Source organism: Corvus kubaryi, unplaced genomic scaffold (genome assembly GCF_017639235.1).
Source record: "Corvus kubaryi isolate FWS band 111438036 unplaced genomic scaffold, C.kubaryi_AGA036_p1.0 37385, whole genome shotgun sequence".
In the NCBI taxonomy this organism is placed as follows: Eukaryota; Metazoa; Chordata; class Aves; order Passeriformes; family Corvidae; genus Corvus; species Corvus kubaryi.
Window position 1 is genome coordinate 15,028,107 of NW_024581127.1, and position 19,221 is coordinate 15,047,327.

General features: G+C 35.2%; 1 protein-coding gene across 5 annotated transcripts in view; it reads left to right on the forward strand.

Annotated features, from left to right (window-relative positions):
- VPS13B (vacuolar protein sorting 13 homolog B) overlaps positions 1-19,221 on the forward strand; it is a 437,572-nt gene that overhangs the window by 186,067 nt on the left and 232,284 nt on the right. For all 5 annotated transcript variants that reach the window (XM_042036377.1, XM_042036379.1, XM_042036375.1 and 2 more), the window contains exon 20: positions 12,513-12,622. In XM_042036377.1, coding sequence (XP_041892311.1) covers positions 12,513-12,622 — 110 coding nt within the window. The remainder of the gene's footprint in view (positions 1-12,512; positions 12,623-19,221) is intronic.

Consider the following 19,221-nt stretch of genomic DNA (forward strand, 5'->3'; position numbering starts at 1 on the left):
CTGAAGACAACATGATATACTGTTAGCCATCTGCAGTAATACTTGCTTTGTAAATAAACTCCGTGTTCTGATAATGCTTGTGCAGATGTTTTATACAGTTTACTTAACACTTTTTTTGCTAAAAATCTTAAATGAGGTTTGCAAAATCATGAAGCTGCAGTGTTGAGCTTACTGTCAAAATAATACGAAAGGTTACGTGTTTCTGTTTATTTGTAACATCTCTAGCAGAAGACACTGTAAAAATGTGAAAGCTGGTTTCACTTAAAAATCAGTTTTTCAAGACAACATATTTAAAAACTCCCACTGTGACCTAAATGTATGACAGCAGCTTTCTACACTTCTCCTAGTTAAGAGATGCAGTTTTATAATTTTCCCTACCTGTGTTTTTCCAGTGCCCATATTGGCGAAGTTTATGTACTTTTAAAACACCATAGTAATTTTTTAAAGTAACTAGACAGTGCAGTTTATATTATGAAGGAAGAGAACCATTCATTCAAGCCCAAAAGTGAAAGTAAAATTCCTGTTCTCCATCTAGCTAAGCATTTAAAAGATTGATTTAATTAAACAAAATTTTGGATTTATTAATCAAAATGTATGGAATCAATTAAAATTTACCTTGTTTCAATTTTTGTAAAAAGCTTAGCAGAGGTGGAAGAGGTTAAAAATTGATTTGAAAATAAGTATGTTTACATAATACAATGAATGCTATAATACATATTATCCATAGTTAATATAATACAGATTTTCTATAGTTCAAGAATATTAGTTAGCCTGTCTTAGATCCACATGAATGGCATTCATAACACCATGTCTTAACACCATGTAAAAATGCCTTTTTCAGCTTAAAAGAAAACTAGGTTATATAGTAGTTTTTTCAGTTTTTTGCATGCATCATGTTTAGCACTTCTGAATCTTTATAAACATTTATCTTAACAGCTGACCTTAATTGTATGTTCCAAATTCACAAAATAATGGTATTGAGAAGAATAGTTTCTACATCAACTAAATGATGATTTTGTAAAAATAGTAAATGTCAAATAACCATCTACCCCGTTCACTGCTGGTAGAAATTAACTGCACAAACTTTGGCTTTGTTTGCAGTTTTGCGCATTAATTTCTGATATGAAAAAACAAAGTTACTTTTTCTGCTGGCTGCGTTGGAGGCTCACAGAATTGTTTCAGGAAAAGAAAAAAGCAATTTTTATAATAAACTAGTTTGGCAATCTGGATATCTTTTAGGATATTCTGAATGTTATCATTCATTTTTTTTTTTAAAAACAATATGTCAGGACGCATGTAATGTAGACACGTAGTTTTGTATTTAATGTAGACATGACTGAATCTGGGATTAATAGTCTAATAATTGTCTATTTTTAGATTTTGTTTCTTTACAAGAAGATTATACAAAGGAAAGCTATTCATTCTGATGAGTTTACTAGCATCCCAGATGAATGTTAGAGAAGTTACAGACAAAACTCCAAGTGAGGAATCCAGACTGTGCTCTGTGCACTGAATATGTTCATAGGTAAATTCAATCAGAATTCTGGAGAATTTCACAATATGCAGCAACAGGGCATTTTTTTTCTTGGTATTTATGCTGTGTGGGCATTTTTCAGTTAATAGTACACTGTATATCTTGAAAAGAACCTCCAATATGTCATGTAGTTAACTTGAAATCTTCTTTCTGAAATCTCTTGACACTGCAACACATTGTCAAGACTTTTTGAAGCTGGCTCCCCTGTTGTAGGTGTGAATAGAATTATTTCTGCATTTGGGATGTCAGTTAGTCCTTGCCTGTTCATGTCTTGGTACAACCATTTCAGTGTACGTGGAGATGCTTGTCTGTCCTCTCTCCTTTCTTATGTGCAGGTTTCGTAAGTTGATGGAGGAGTTTTGGTTTTACATGATAGGTGTAATTCTATCAAAGTGCTACTGTAAATCTCAAAATCAAATTATCTTTAATGGACTTGTGGGATTTCATTCAAATTTGGAATGAAGTTAATATGATATTAATAAGTGTACCTCTAAAATGTAAATGGCCTTATTTATGTAAACTGAGTACACATTTGATGAAATATCTTTTTAATGTGTGTCTGCTGTAATTCACAAATACTTTTGAAAGCATTGCCTATTCAGATAGCAACTGCAAAAAGGACCAAGATTGACTGTCCTTTAGGAAATTTGCCCATTTTATGTTCATGGTATGTAAGACTAGTATATCTTTCCCACTGAGTAACCAAGCACTACAGATTTTATATTTTTCAAAGTTGTTGTTTGTTTTAAAGAAAACATTTGCTTTCAACTTGAGCCCTGTGTATCAAGTTTCTGTTGAAGTGCACATATTAAAAAAAGAAAAGAAAAAAAAGTTTATGGCTGAACTGCTCGTGTAACTTTACCTACCTTGCAGTGTCATGACTTCAACAGTATACAAACTGTGGCTATTTTTATTCAGGCTCATTGTTTGGCCACTCATTTATATGCTATTTATTTCAGTCTTGAATCACTGGTATAGAGCATAAAGTCTTAAGCAATAGAAAGGAATATATTAATTAATTAGGACTTCCTATTTGGAAGATATATAGTTTTTTGTTCTTCCTTTACTTACATTACTGCTACAGAAAAGCATAACCTTATGTGGAATTTCTACTGTAAATCTTGCTTGCCTTTCTAAATTACTTTTGTTTTCCTCAGCCTCTGTGCCTGTGGGTGCATTGTTAATTGAGCACCTCAGAAATTACGTGGAATCATCTATGTGCTCTCTGTTGCCTCTGAGAAGCTGTAATGTTTAAGAAAAAAGGAAACAGAAACCACAACTGTATATTGTTCAAATTACTTTTAAAAGGAGGCACATGAGGCATCTACTGCTGAAAACGTTTCAGTTTTATAACTTAAAGTGAAAGACCAGTTGGTATCCATAGTCACAACATTACGAATGTTCAACTGCTAAAGAAGGAATGAAAATAGCTCCCTTGGTGCCCTGTTGCCATAGGGGAAGAATCCTGTTGCAATTCCCAGAAGCATACTGCAGTAAGAAATTGCAAAATACAGTTTTGGCAGATGATAGTGAGGTGTTTGTAAATGCAGAAGCTGAACTGTATTAAGAAGCTTCTTGGCAGTTTTCGGCGAATTTGCTGGTTTTAGTTTAAAATCCATATTTTAAAAGTATATAACTGAAGGTTGTATTGAAAATCACTTAGAAGGAGATATATTGAGGCATTTCTCATTTTAACTAGATTATTAGTTCCCAATCCTCCTATAATGTTGTGTCATAGTCAAAGAAAAGGTGTGGTAGCACTCTACCAATCCAGCCATATAGAGAGGGAGGATGCAATTCTTTTACCAGTGTGGTTATGTATATTGTGGTGCACAGTTAACTGCCTAAAGGTCATAGAAATAATAATCTGTAAATGTAGTAAAGCTTCGCTCTGCTGTTTTTCATAGTAGAAAACTTGAGAGAGATTATTAGGCATTCTCACAGCTTAGGTAAGAATAATACATTTGGGTCATGACTGATATTATTCTCTGCATTCATAGAGGTGATGGTATGTAGTCCTCTCTTCCCTGCTGGCTCTTGGGTGATATCAAGTATTTCAGCAAATACCTATTTCCCCTGATTTCAGAGCCTTGGAGCAGACCTCAGCTATTTTCTGCCTATTATATCTGATATAGATATATAGTCTATATATAGAATGGTTCTGAATGACTAATTCTTTCAAACCTAGCCTATTTAAGATAGCTTTGAGACATCTGCTCTGTCAAAATATTATTCCCCTCACTCACTCGCAAGAGGTCTCTGTCCATTGACGCGTTTTCTCAGTGGCTTGCCTCTCCATGGCCTTTCGGCCTTCAGCTGAAGCTCTCTATGCAGAAATTTGCATGGACTTTGGAGGGGTTTTTTAATAAGCTGTTTTGCAGAATTGTCTACAGTGATTAGAATTTATTTGTTGCATGCATGGAGACTCTGGTATCTTCATCAGTAACGTCTGTGTAAACTGCCTGTAAAGTGCAGCTTCTGGTGGTACTTACAGAATTGCATTCACACATACCTAGAATAATGCAGCGATAAAAACCTACAAATAATATTGCCTTTAGAAGAGGTTCTGGCATTGCAGCTTGTCTCTGAGGTCCACATCCAGGTGGTTTGGACACGGAGATTTTCAAAACCCATTTGCTTTGAGTTGACTACAGTAAATAGGCAATCATTTAAAAATGATGAAAAGAAAATCATTTAACCAGTACATGTGTATACTTTTTATTTCTGTGCTTTCTGCTCTGGGATTTGGAGAATGTATAATGCATTTGGCATGGAGCATTCAGGATAAATACTGAATAAATGGTATTGTGAAACAGAAGTTTGCAGGTTTGAATGCTTAAAACTGAACCTTTTGGCTGACTGGAGCTGGGTGCAGTTTTCAGAGAATTTGCTGGTTTTAGTTTAAAATCCATATTTCAGTTCTCTGTACACAATGCATTTATGCAGTGGCATAGAGGATATTTTCTGTTTATTGTGTGTTCCTTCCTTCCTACTGAACGTTGGTCTAACACTTTCCTAGAATAAAAAGAAATGTTGTTTTCTTAGGCAAAGTAGTCAGCTCAGTTATCATTTACATGTGAAGATATGAGGCAACAATACCAGTAGGAAAAGTGTGCTTATCTGTATTGAGTCAGGTGGGATATTTGGGAGTTCCTGCGTCAGCACTGTTTGTGGTTACTCTGGATAACTGAGCAGAGCTGGTCACCACACTGATGTTTGGCTTGGGCAGCTCAGGTCCCTGCAAGGCTCTGCCTTTTTCCATAGTGCAAATTACCATGTTTGCCTATGCCTGTTTCTTTTCTCCTAAATAATTCACCCTATCTCAGACCAGTGACAGGACTTGAGGAAATGGCAGGAAGCTGAGGCGGGGTGGGGGGAGTTAGAGTAGATGTCAGGAAAAGATTCTTCACCCAGAGGGTGGTTGGGCACTGGAACAGCTCCCCAGGGAAGTGGTCACAGCACCAAGCCTGACAGAGTTTAAGAAGTGTCTGGACAATGTTCTCACCTGCATGATGTGATTCTTGGGGTGTCGTGTGCCAGTCAGGAGTTGGATTTGATGATCCTTGTGGGTCCCTTCCAGCTCAGCATGTTCTGTGATTTATTTATTTAATTTTCTCTCTTATCCCTTCTAGATAGACTAGTTTCTTTAAAAACCTATGATTAAACAATGTGTGCAATTTTTGTAGGGTAGATTACATAACTAAATCTGCTTTGTACTTGTTGATTCTCTAGAACACCAGGTTGGAGCCATAGTATTTCTTATTTTATCACTGAAGTTTTCACAATTTTTTTGCAGAATAGAATATCATCCAAAAGTAATACTAGACTCCTGAGATTAGAAAAAGAGATTTGTTGCTTGACTCCTCTGATTTCTAGTTTCAGTCCATTAAATAAAGGAATTAGCAAAATTCTTGATAAAACATCCATATGAAGATTTTGTTTCGAATCTTCTTGAGAATGTGTGTTTTCAGTAGTTCATTAATTCCTTGGAATGACTGTGTTTTACGAATGAGACTAAAAATCTTTGTAACATGAAAAAATGGCCACAACAGCCTTTAAAATGGGACTGAGGAGGTCTCAGCCAGGGCAAACAAAAAATTAGGAAAATTGCCACATAGTTGCTTCAGAGCTTCAAACAACTTCTTTCTTTAATGGAATGTAGTCTCCTCATGATCCATAGGAGTAACTGTAAGTGGTACTTGTTCCATACAGAGAATGGAAAGGAACAGCCTTGACATTGCAACATGTATCTGAATTCATTTGTCAGAGAGCTAAATAAGCTAAAATTCTCAAGCCTTTGTTAGCATTTTGAAAACCTGGTCAGGAATGATCAAGTCTAAGGACTGAGAGTGAGATTGACCATCAGATTTATAATAGGGACTAGTAGATAGTTTTCTAGTGGAACTTCAGGAAGAAAAGACAAAGGGATCAGATTTTGGTAGAAACCTTTGTAAACTGCTAGTTTGTGTTACTGGGTTTGTGAATACCTGCTTTCATAGCACGGTGTCCATTAACAGCCTCTGCTTTGAGTCAGTTTGGGCCACCCTGCAGTGTCTGACTGGAAACAGCTCTCTGGGCAACTCAGATGTTATATTTCTCCATATTCTTTTATGAATAAAACAAACTGTTCTAAACACTTCATATTTTCAAAAGCATTCAAATTTTCTTTACTTGCTGACAGTATGGTTTTGAAGTCCTTATAGTATATCCTTGCTTTCTGTCTGTTTAGTCCTTTCTGTCAGTTGAATTTAGAGTTCCTCACTTTCCTTTTATTTACAGAATAGTAAGTGTGATGGTTAAATATATAAACAGGACCTAAAAGTGAACAGGAGGAAATGATACTTAAAGGAGACATTCTTGCAATAAAACCGTAGAATTAAAGAAGAGGCGCTATGCAGCTCAGCATAGGAACATTGCCATTACATTTTCATAGAGATGATTCAGTAATCATTTAAATTAAGCTGATATTTCTGTATACTACAGCTGCCTACACATTTTCTTTTTTTCTTGATCTTTACTGCCTATTAAACCGTTTCCCTGAATCCACATCACCATATTCTCTAAAGGAAATTAAAGTTTTGCTCAAATGATTTTGGAAAACAAAGTAGCCTTTCAGGATAACTTTTTTTTTTGTTTCAAAAACACGCAGCACACAAGTTAAATATTAATATTCTAGCATTTTTGTGAAAACTTTCATCTCGGCATGTCACAAAGTTTTTAGTCAGTAAGAAAGACAAAATGCTAAATGGACTTAGTTCCATTCTTAACATCAAGATCATAAGAAATAACTGAAGGTTGTTGTCCATACCTTGATGTGATATGGCTTGCTTCAGATTCTTTTGCAGAAATATGTCTTCTTGTACATTGAAAAATGATGCCTTACATACAGCGCTTTGTGTTAACCAGTGTATCCAGGAGTTTTGTGTTTTGCCTCATTATGTTTTATCTTTGAGTATACTTCTATATCATAATTCTATTATTCAGCATTTGTGCACATTTGAGTATATATATAGACAAAGACAGGATATTGTTTTCTTTAAAAGATGATGCCTTATCAGAACATTCAACTGAAATTAGGCCTGTCTGGTTTAGTTATGATTAACACAAGATGGACTTCTGCATTTATTTTTTTCTATTAGCTACAGTAGGCACTTAGCTGTGGCACATAATTTTAACATCTGAAGTTTATCTCTGGGTCCTGCTGTGTGATTTAATAATTGCAGTTCTCTGCTTTACTTTCTCTATTTTTGAAATAAAAATAATTATGTTGACCTCTTCGTTTTAAAAGTTGTTTTCTGCTATAAGCCTCAGTAGGAGTTAGAAGGTCACAATAGCCATAGAAGTACATTCTTACTGAAAGTTTCTGAATATCAAAAGCTATTTTAATTTAAAAAAATAAAAAATAGTGCTAAAATATCGTGGGGTATGTATTCTTGGGCAAAGAATAACTTGTATGAGGGAACTGTGATATTACACACCAAAGTGCCTTAGTTTATGGGAAAGTGTTAGCCCACTACTTTCGTTTTAGTGAAATATTCTAATATTGGTCTAAGCAACTAAACTAATTGATCTCAGAGTTATTTTAAGCACTTGGTGAATGTAAAACTCTGTGCAAGTACAGTAGACTTGGAGTTTTTTTCTGAGATAAAATTGGGATAATGTTTACATCTGTAGGCATTCAAGTCAACCTTGAGTAGAGACATGCAGACATATACTTCAATAGTTAGGCAAAATGTATTAACTTACTGTAGCAGCTATAATGTAAAAATAATTTTTCACAGTCACATAAACTTTGATGAGGCTTGAAGTATCTGTTTCAGTTGTCTGACTCAGCAATTCAGGATGAAATGCAGGACAGTGTCTCTTAGATAAGCTGATTATTTTGCAAGCTGATTGTTTTGCAAGACAATCGTATTGACTTTGCCCTTGGTGTTCCAAACTAGACCAAAGTTGTTTGATTATTTTTATGCTGTGTAACTGCAATTTCTAAATCTTCAGCTGTCATTCTTCATTTTGGGATGTTACTGAAAATGGCTGTCGTGCCACAGGATAACTAATTGTTAAAGCTTGTTTGGAATGTGGGTAAGTGAGCCACAGCAGTACTGGCAGTGAGCAGAGTAGTAAAGAGGAGTCTTTTTCCCTTAAGATATTTTCACATTTAGGGATTTACAATGCATCTGCTTTGAGTCAGCTAGCAGAAAGAATTAGTTACCTATATAGTTTTATAAAATAGAACTCTTCACTTAGGTGTCAGATCGACATTTTTACAGTATGCCTTAGTGAAAATGCCCTTCAAAACAGTAAGAAAAAAAGTAAAAAAAAAAACTTTCTTCTTTCAGGTATCATTTAAAATAAAGAGATACTAAATTAATGTTGCTAACTCAACCTGTTAGCATCTACGTATCATTCATGTGTCCTGAGACATTTAGGAGTCATGAGTGCTCAGTGCTAAAATAATTCATGGTGCAGTTTATATAGCAAGATGATGTAATATTTTTTAAATTAGTTACAAAAAATATACAAAGCTTGTCAGAATTAGGTGTTATTGTGGGTCATTCAATTTGTTCATATTTGTGATCCCTCCGTTACAGAAAATGTACATCATCTCAAACTTGAGTTTCCTGTACAGGTTTTTCAGTTCATTTTATAGGGGGATTTCTGAAATGCCTTGCTGAAAGTTTTTACTGGAAATAACATGAAGGTGTGTTTGGATACTGCTTACCCACAGAGCAGAATTTGGAAAAAAATCTGCCAGGGGGGTCCTTTACTGTTGCAAAAATTCATTTTCAGGTGCATAAATCACAAGAATATTTATTGTCTGTTCTTCTTAGTAATTTTTTTCCTCCAAATTGTTAGGAGTGACTCAGTAATGCAGTTTACTCTTTCACCAGGTTTGTGCATCTCCAAAAAGCATTTTTTGCCAAGGGTTGCCGCCTCCCTTCTCCTTCCCAAAGTGCTCATTCACTTCCACATTCCTCTTTCACTGTCCTGCTTCCTTCATCCTTTTCTTGTGTCTCTTTGATATTTGAGGCCCTTTCCTGTTCTTTAGTGATGACTGAGCATTCCTCATCTCCACAACTCTACTGCTGAACTCTTCTGTATTTCATCTATCCTGTCTTTACCTCTACCCTCTGTTCTTTCCAGCTGTGTCCTCAGGGTGGGTGCCCTCTTCCACCTCACCAGAAGTGTACCACATTCCCTTTTTTCACCACTTGTCTTTTTCCCCCGAGTTTCTATGGAGAGAGCCCCAGGCTAGTGACCCCTCTCCTCCCTGCTTTTCCAGCAGCTTATGCTCAGCACTCCAAGTGGGAGGAGGTGGCAGCAGAGCCAACCCAAGCAGGAGGCCCCAGTTATCTTCTGCAGGCTCCCATCCCTTGGGAAGGAAAGTGCTGTTGTTGCAGCTGTCATCATCCAAGGAGTCTCGTCAGGAAGCTCATCCACAGGATGAGAGTGCCAAGCATTGCTGTGCTCTGCTGCCTTCTGTTCGTCGTCCTCCTCTGCCTGCCTGCAGCCTCCCCATCTTTTGTTCCTTCAGGAGAGAGTGGGAATTAGTGAAGGAAGGAAATTATTTGCCCAAGCTGAGCCTGGCAAATGACACCATGACTCAGGAAATTCTCAAACATTAAAGATTACACGGTGTTGGGTCCATACTTGTTTTTCAAATCTGTTACTAGATAGATGTAATAGATAACTCTGGCCAGAACTGAGAACTGGAAAGGAAACCCTAGTATGCTATGGGACTAAGGTCTGTTTTTTTCTGAAATGTAAATTTAATTAAAAGGAGAAAAGGGGAGGGGAAGAAAAGAAAGTTCTCCACAATCTTAATGAAATCCAGGGAACTCAAGCATTGCATTTTGACGGAAACAGAATAGCAATTAATTTTTTTTTTAGGCATATGAGGAGTCTGCTGCCAGCTTCAAGCTTGATCCTCAAATCAGTGAGAGCTTCTTTAAAAACTGGGGAGGATTCTTATTTCTTGGCATGAAAACAGGAGGCAAATCTGAGAAACTTTTTTTACTAGGTATTGATTTTGAAGAAAGCTGTTACACAGAAAACAACTTTACATAGGTGATTAAACTGCCCTTAAATACGGTGGCTGAGTAGCAAACACAGCAGTAAATTTCAGTAATTTAGTGTGACAGAAGTGGCTTAGGAAGCTGAAGTTACCTGACAGTCAAATTGAAAGACAAATTTTGTAGCTGCTTATCTGAGTACTTCTACTGGGTTTTTTTGTTTGCTTGTTTTTATTTTTTTTTATATCCCAGATACAAGCTATCAAAAGGCAACTGGAAAAATGTTTACTCTTTGTGCGGCCTTACTGAAGAATTTTATGGGATTGTGCTAGTGTTGACTTAATTGAAGGGAAAAGAGAGTTTCAGTTCAAAGCTTGACTTAATTGTATTGAACTTCCTAGTTGTAGCTATTTTTTTTCAGTAATCAAGAAACTATGTTAAGTTATTAGAAAGTTGTGCTACAGTAACACTGTATTTTTCTTTTCAGATGTCTGCTAGAAATGCAGGATTTTCTGTTGACTTTGCCTGTAGGCTGACTTTATGCTGCACTCATTGGGAGGTCTGTCTCCCACTTGTCATATCACATATATATTAAACCTTTCATTAAGTACTGCTGACAACAGGCGATGTCTCTTCAAGATGCAGGACTCTTTTACTTTGGCATATAAGTATCTTATAAAAGATAATGATTGTAGCATATATTTTATCAATCCTCTGTTGCCTTCTGCTTCCTTTTTCTGGTTTCCTGCACATCCTGCCACAATGGATCTGCTCTTACTTGTGTGTTACCCCTTCATGCTTGACATTGGCTTTTCCTTTAACTGCAGATTTATTTCTAAGGTTTATTACTGACATTTAAAACCTTCAGCTCACATGGACTAGTCTGTGTATAGGAGTTCCTCACAGTGTGTGTTCCAGCTCCAAGCCTGTGCTAGGCAGATGATTTATCTTTGTGTACTTCTTGATGGCCATTTTCCCATTGTGCTTATCAGGCTTTGCTTGTGTCACCCCAGGTTGGTGGGTCCTCTGCCACTTGGAATTCAGCTGGTTTTAAAATTTTTTTATATACAATAAACTCATAACTTACATTTTTAAAATTAATTTCCCATTTATAATTTTTCTGATGTGTCTTTTGAGGCACATGTTTTTACTGTTTTTTGGAAAGTACATTGAATTGTGTGTCAAGCTTTCTGAATGTATTTGAATTTATTATTAAATTCAGATTGCTGCATAATTACATTATATACCATAGAGTAAATGTAGTATATATTGCTTTAGGAACTATGATTCTTGGTATTATAGAACTACTGTAATTCTGTGGAATTTGGTGTTGGGATCTTCCAGTAACCAGGATTTAGTTTTAAATTTATTTTGTTATTTATTTAATTATTTCATTTATTAATTTGTAGTAAAATTGCAAAGCTTATGTGAAAAGATAACTGCCTACTACTACTTGCCTCACTTCTTCAATAGAAGAATTCTTCTGAATTGTACAGCTCTGTAATTATGTTCTGCTGCAATAGATACATTATCATTATTATACACTATTAGAAAAAAAGCCTCACCAATGTATCATCAGATTTTTAATGCAGGTTTAATGGAGATAGTGCTTCATAAATTAGGTTTTAGTGTGCATGGTTTGATGTATATGCTAATGTTTTTGGGTACTGAGATAGTTTTTCTCCTTTTTTGAGCCTTAACATTTTCCATGTAAGTTTTTCTTCACAAATGTAAGGAAACTAGAAGTTTACTTTTAAGAAATAAAGTAGCCCTGTCTTGTCCTAGGTCTTAGAAGGTGAGATTTAAAGAAAATAAGATGTATATAATAAAGCTTAGGAAAATCCTAAGAGCTCACAGTACAGAAGCTGCCAGTGTTGTCAGAGTTAAAAAATTTGCCTTATTTTGCCTAACTCATCCTCTAAAAAATATTCACGACCATTATTACATGAAAAATGTTTGTCCTGAGCTTTGGACAGAGCACTAGTGTAAAGTAGGCTTGCCTTTATTAAAAGAACTCACTGTCCTAGACCATGGGGTTTTTTTAATTGAGGTTGTGGGGAGTCATGCATTATATTCTTCCCTTTCTGTCAAGGGTCTTTTTGACTCATTTTTTGCAGAGTTTTAATGTTGGCTGAGAATTTGAGGGTTCTGTGTATTCAGTTACACAAGCAATTTTGTGGAAACAAGCATTTTTCTTGACAAAAATTATTAAGCAAAATCAAAATGCAAGTTGCTGCAATTCTTTGATGTGTACATTTCCCTAACACTGGTAGTGCTGGTAAGTTTCTCACTTTGAGTAAGTTATTGACATTTATGCTTTAAGTATTATTGTTTATTATATATGTAAATCCAAGCCAAAAAAAAGTCTGCATTAAAGATGATTTGTGTGCAAGAAAACTGAATATATATAAGGAGATTCTTGAGAAGGTAGTTTACAGTTTTTTTCTCTTTTCTATGGTGTGCAGGTGCTGTTCTCTTGTCCAGTGTACAAGGGTTAGCAATTAATGTTGATCCAGTCCTGTATACTTGGCTCATCTACCAGCCTCAGAAACGAGTTAGTAGACACATTCAGCAGGTATGTATTTTTGAAGGAAAAGAGATGGGGAGAGGGGAAGCTTTCACTTCTATATATCCTGGTAGTGCATTTTTCCAAGTATTTGTTGTTTGTTACCTCTTCTGTGTAGTTTTTTGCACGCACTATTGATCTTATTTTGAATTATTTAAAATGTTAAGTTGGCATATTAAAAGTTTAATTTCACAATTTTTTCATTTTTAATTAAAAGAACAAAGAAAGTGGGTTTGTGTTCACCATTTAGGATCATTATTTTGCAACTAATTTTAACTACTGAGACATCATAAGCCTGTGTCTGAATAGTACATCATATTTTAAATATTGGGATGGTCTATCAAATAATTGCATAACTGGTTGTAAAGTCAGCATTCTTATTAAACCCCATTTTAAAAGGAGATGAACCATACAGTTCATAACTTGACAGAAGTGAACACTGTAGCAGATTCTGTATCATGTCAAAATACATATTTGCATATGAAGTGCTTGAAAAAGAAGAAGCTAAGGCTGTGGGTCTGTGTGGTGCAATGGTTTCTTTGACATATTCTTAACCCTAATTTTCATGCCACATACTCCTGACCTGAAAAGAACAATGGTTTTGCCTTAAACTAGACTTACTTATAACTGTTATTTGGCAGAATTTCCTGGAACTTAAATTTGCTATAACTGATCAGACTGGTGGTTTATGTCATGTGATGTTCTGTCTCACAAGTGGTCATTTATTAAGTGATAAGTGTAAAAATCTTTCGATATTTGTCTCATAACTATAGAATACTGTGCATGTCAGAGAAGTTTCATTCTGGGCCCCTGAAAAGGGAGGATAAACATGACTTGTAAACATTTGTTTCTTTTGTGTAAATGACCTTGCTGGGTAGTAGTTGTCAAACATTAATTTGAGTCCCATTAAGCTCATTCTGCACCAGCATCTGAAAAACTTCACTGTGATAGTGAAGTTTTATTACTGTTTTAATAAATTTACTCTGCTTTAAATGTATTGAGTTATTCTTCATTCCTGCATCATAACTGGAGCAGCACAACATTTCCTGGTATATCTCTTCTGCAAAACAAACCATTTTTCTACTTCTTACTGTTACGTAGCCTTCCAAAATGTAATCGATCCTGCTTATCCTGCTTATTTCAAATGTTTGTATGAAAGTGTCTTTAACATCACTGTATTTAATCAGCTGTTAGTTGATGCTTTCTCTTTTGATACTGGGTGACTAGATGGGTTAAGTGACTGCATTAGGAAACTTGTTTGTCCCAGGTTTGCATCATCAGTGGAAACATTTTTAGCCAGATTTTGTTTAAGTATTTATTTTGTAACTTGTGTCATTACCTTATACAGTCTTCTAAATTTTTTCATGATTAAAATTACTGTATCACAATTCTAATGTTATTAGCATTTAGAATGTCTTAGAAATTTGAAATTATTTTAAATATGAGTTTATAAACCCAACTGTCAATGTCATACTATTTTCATCATTAACATAACTGTGGTAATGGACGGCATGTAATAATATGAATTAAAGTGTCTGTAGCAGTCATGAAGAAACTTTATTTGAAAAGAAAACTATACCTGTATTAAATTAGCCTTAACCACAGATGTTTTCTTTATGTAATGCTATAATTATCCTAGAATAAGGACTCTAGTCAAAGTTAGGCCTTGTGCATTATTTTTTGGAAAAACTCAGCTTGTTACCACAGTCTAATTAATATAACCAAACAAAAATGCTCTATAAAGCCTTCCTAATTTTTGAACATTTAACAGAATAGCCAAAAGATATGATGCTTTCAAGCAAAAGTTATGGTCAAAATGTTATTGATTGGTAAAGTTCTTTTCTTCCTCTATTTTAACTGTCAGTCTTATACAATTGCAACAGAAAAAAAAGAAAATACTTTCTTTAGAAGTTCTTTGTATGATTCAGAGATCTTAAGATATTTTAAGTTTTAATGTCTACTTAATACAATGGTTTTGCTCTGTCATTTTGAGTAAGTCAAAGTTGTGACTTCTATCTGAGAACACAGATTTAGAAAACCTTTCAGTATATTTGGCTCTTGTGTATACATTTAACTCATAATGTTAGTACTTGATACAATAAGTTAAATGAAAATATTAATTTATTTCAGGGTACAACTATAGTCATGTAAACTTCTGATTGCATAAAAGACAGGACTGGGATTGTCTGGCTCCCCACAGGAAGGGGACACCTTTACATATGAACTTCTTCATATTTGCCTTTTAACTATTATTCTGGGATTTTAGGTTTAGGTTTATAATGCCAATTTGGTGGTACATGTATTTTTTATCTACTGAAATCCTCACCGTGTCTGTTATAACTGGTTTTATCTGAAAGCATGAAAAGTTAGAAATACGGAACATAACAAGCTGCAGTTTTACAAAACTCATAACATTTCAATGTCTTTTTCATAAAGCCATGCTATGTCTTCTTTAAGATTAATATGATGAAGCCACTAAGAAATGTAATTCTCTTTGGCCTCACTGAGATTTTATTCAGCTGGAACAGAACAATGACTGACTGCTGTGCTGGGATGTGGGGGTACATGCAGCCCAGTGAGGATCACCTTTCTTCATTTATTACTGTTGTCCTACTGCTAGCCAAAGCTCTGTTGGCATCTTGCTGCCCAGCAGCTAATAACTGTAGAACTGGTGCAATAACTGAGGCCAGTATATTCATGTTCATTTTTAAGAATACTTTAGTCTGTACGGATGGTTTTTGTAAAATGAGCTGTAAGTGTAGCGACACTCAGTGTGGGAGCAGTTTGTGCACCAGTTGCTTATCTGCTTAAACCCCTTGCGTTTTTTTAGTCTGAGTGCCCTGTTGAAAAGGTAAATTCTTTATAAATGCCCTATGAAAGGTTAATTTGAACAGAATTTGACAAAGATACCACTACAGAGTGACTTCTTGTACTCATGCTGTTTATAGCTTGTTAACAATGCCTCCCAAATAAAAAGCAAAATAAAGCCAATTTTAAAGGCCTTGTTTCCAGTAATTTAATATTTTATTTTGACATTTTTGGAAGATTTTCTTCAGGTGAGTCTTGTGGAAGCAAGGCCTTGTTTCTAGTAATTTTTAGGTATTCTTTAATATTTTATTATGACTATTTTTTAAGAATTTTTCAACTGTGGCTTTAATTTTGTAAACCAATGCTGTTTTTCATATATGTGCTCTCTTGTAAAAGCCCATACTTAGCTTTACAAGATAAAACTTGGAAGTTTCTTTTCCTTGATAAGGAGCCTTAGCCATACTTTGATATGGGACAGTCAGTATGTGTGATACTTTTTGCAATAAATTTATCAATGATTGCGTGCCATCTTTCTCAAATGCACATTACTGTAAAGCCTTTGTAACTTGTCAATACTTTTCTTACAGTATTGATTTCTGTGAGGTAAGATGCGTAATTTTAGGGAAAGACTGAATTACCAGAAATATGCACACATAGATGTGTAATATAAATCTGTATTGCTCATATTTTTGTCAGTTTTTTTTGGCTGTTCCATACATGTGCATGTGTCACTACATAGTTTAAGGAGCATTTCAGTAACAGAATAGATCTAAACCCAAGAGGTCAGGTTGAACTATTAGTCATATATACTAAGTCACTCATTCCAGATTCATCATGCTTTAAAAACACTGGAATGTAATACACCTACCTGATTTCAGAATCCAGATTTCTCCCTCTTCTCATGAACATCTGCACTTTGGAAGACTGTATCCCGATTCAAACCCAAGAATTTTTTGTCAGCTGTGTAGGTAGATTAAAAAGTCAGTCATTAACAATTCAATTTAATATTTTTTTTCTTCAACTCTGCTTTTTCTCTGCTCATTTTCTTTTTTCTCTACCATTATCTTAGGAATTTTACTATGTTATAAAATCCTTTCACAGCTTTATGGAAAGTTCATTGTGAACTGAAGGTAATATCAGTCTTGATGTGTGTACTTCAGGTGGTACTTCATTCACAAGTCTGCACCAGAGATCTCCCTGGAATTTTTGACTAAGATGAAGTAATTTTATCATCTTGACTTGATCAGTAGACTCTTGTAGAACAAGTCGAGCCTTTAAATTGTTCAGTCTAAGAATGACTTTTGGAATATTGCACATCCTTGATGCTTTAAGAGCCAAGTGCTTCTGATAATGAATGGCAATGAATGAATGACACAATGTAAGAGGAAGTTTCATTACCCAAACTTAGTATTTTTCCATGTTGCAGCAAAGTTGGCTGTTGAGGGCAGAGCTGTGCTGCCTCGTTTTTCTCTTTTACCTTGATAAATAGCTGGAAAGGCTTTGATAAAACAAGCGTGTTTCTACAGTAAACATAATTATCCTCTTGGTGTGCAGAGACTTCTCAAATTGTAATAGATTTTGATTTCTGGTATTGCTTGCAGGTCAGAAGCACCGTGTTTATCCCTATCAGGTTCCGTCACCTCTTACCCCATGGAAAGCATTTAAGTTTCTGAAGGATACAGAAATGAAGTTGCTGCTTGCTTCAAGAACTAAAGCTACATGAAACTCAAACCTTGTATCTTCTGCTTTCAGAGGCCCCTTGAAACTGGTGATGGAATGCTTTCATCAGTTGGTGAAAATGAGGGGTTTCTTGGCTGACATCAGTCCATCGCATAGGTTTGGAAACATTACAGCTAATCAGTGATCAGTCTTTTATCTCAGCAGAACACTTTCCCAATACCTGAAATGCATACCTGAAGCAGTCATAGAATTTCATCTGAATTAGCAAGTTCACCTGCCAGGAAAGAAGGTGGTTTTGTGAACCCCAGGGGTTAAGCAAGCCTAGTCTTTTTATTTAGCAATTAACTTTAATTAATGCAATTTTATTAATTCATTTCATTTTAATTGGGAACTAGGCCTAATGCCTTGCTTTGTTTGAACTCTCTGAAAAAATTTAGGTGTATTAGTAATCTTAGAAATCAGAACACTTAGATGTAACTTGGTAGTCAAGCAGTGATTGCAATTTCATGTCATTAGAACTTGCTGCAAGGTACACAGGGTGGATCCTCCTGGCAGTCACAGCTCATTCTGGTACAGTTTGGACAGTCCTGTAAGCAAGGGTAAATATTCTTCTCTGAGCTAGATAGTGATTGCATGAAAGTGATCTTAGATGTTCAATAAACACCATATCTTGAGCAGAACTGCTCTCTCTCCCCACTCCAAAGACTTTGTTTATTTTTCTTCCTTGCTGGTTGCAAGCTCCTGCACATGTAAACATTGGGCTGTGTACATGCAGCATCCACCATATGGGATAACTGGGTTTAGTACCATCTCAAAGACAGCAGCCTATGTCTGGGCTGAGGCTTTTGAATTTGACATTTCACAAGCCAGTGATAATATTTAGGTTCCTATCTTGGAATATTCTTTTGCCTTTGGTTTGATATTAGGGAGGTGACTGTATAGGCATCCCTCAAATGAAAGTTACTTGTCTGCTCAGTTGTTCAAGTTTTCTGTAAAACTTATATCTCATGTTCCTAGATCTGCCTTCAGTCTCTTCAGTCTCACACTTGTGGGAAATTATAATTCAGAAATAAAATATTTAATTACAAAAAGTCCCAAGAAAAATAAAATATTAATTCACCTAAGGCAAATTAGTCCTCTTTATAGTATATTTTAGCTTTAGTTAGCTGGCATGTCTCCACATAAATCGGGAAATACTTTGGCCCATTGTATTTTTGACAAGTTTTTTTTTAGCTATTATTTTTCCAAGCCTTTCTCTGGTTTTAGATCTTTATCATTTCTAAAGTTGACCACATAGTATGAAGTAAAGAAAAAAAAAGTATCTGTTGATCTATTTGCATGCTTAAGTGTGTGTGTGTTTTGTGTACACATACTTAATATGGTGTGTAATGTCAGATTATTTGTGCCTATAAAAATTAAATTAAGAAAAGGATTGCTTGTCTGTTGTTTTTCAGCCACTGCTTAAAAACCTAATTGTAATAATTACATTTGAAAAGTAGTAAGCTTTCTTATTTTGAATTCCATGCATTTTTATTATTTTAGTATTCTGTATATAATTGCATTGCATTCTTGCATTGATAGAACCGTCAGTATTCTAGAACAGGATCTGATTTTGACTTTGTGTCGACAAAACAGCCTCATATAAATGCTGCTGTAGTTTCAGAACTTTGTTACATGCTTTTTATCTTCTATAACACTACCAATTAGTAACCATAAAGCTTAATCCCAAGTAGGTGTATTTAAGCTTTACTACATACTTTATTGCTGGCTTTTTGGATTCCAAAATTTTGGATTTTTGATGGAATGCTTATGATAACACTAGCCTGCAATGTCTCCTTTCCCATCAGATTCATCTTCTCCTACAGCTGTGGGGCTCTTGTCATCTGCTATTTCCCAAGCCACAATTTCCTAATCAGTTTGTGGCTAAACCCCAAATCTTGATGATCCTTTTCCATATAGTTCAACACTGATCTTTCATCTTCTGGATTCTTTTAACCAGAAATCTTTTGCCAAAAACCTGACAAGATTGTACTGGGCGTCATCAGCAGCAACATCAGGCTTGATTTCAGTGAGCAAAGATAAAACAGCTGTTTTATTGTCCAGATCAGCACTCAATATTC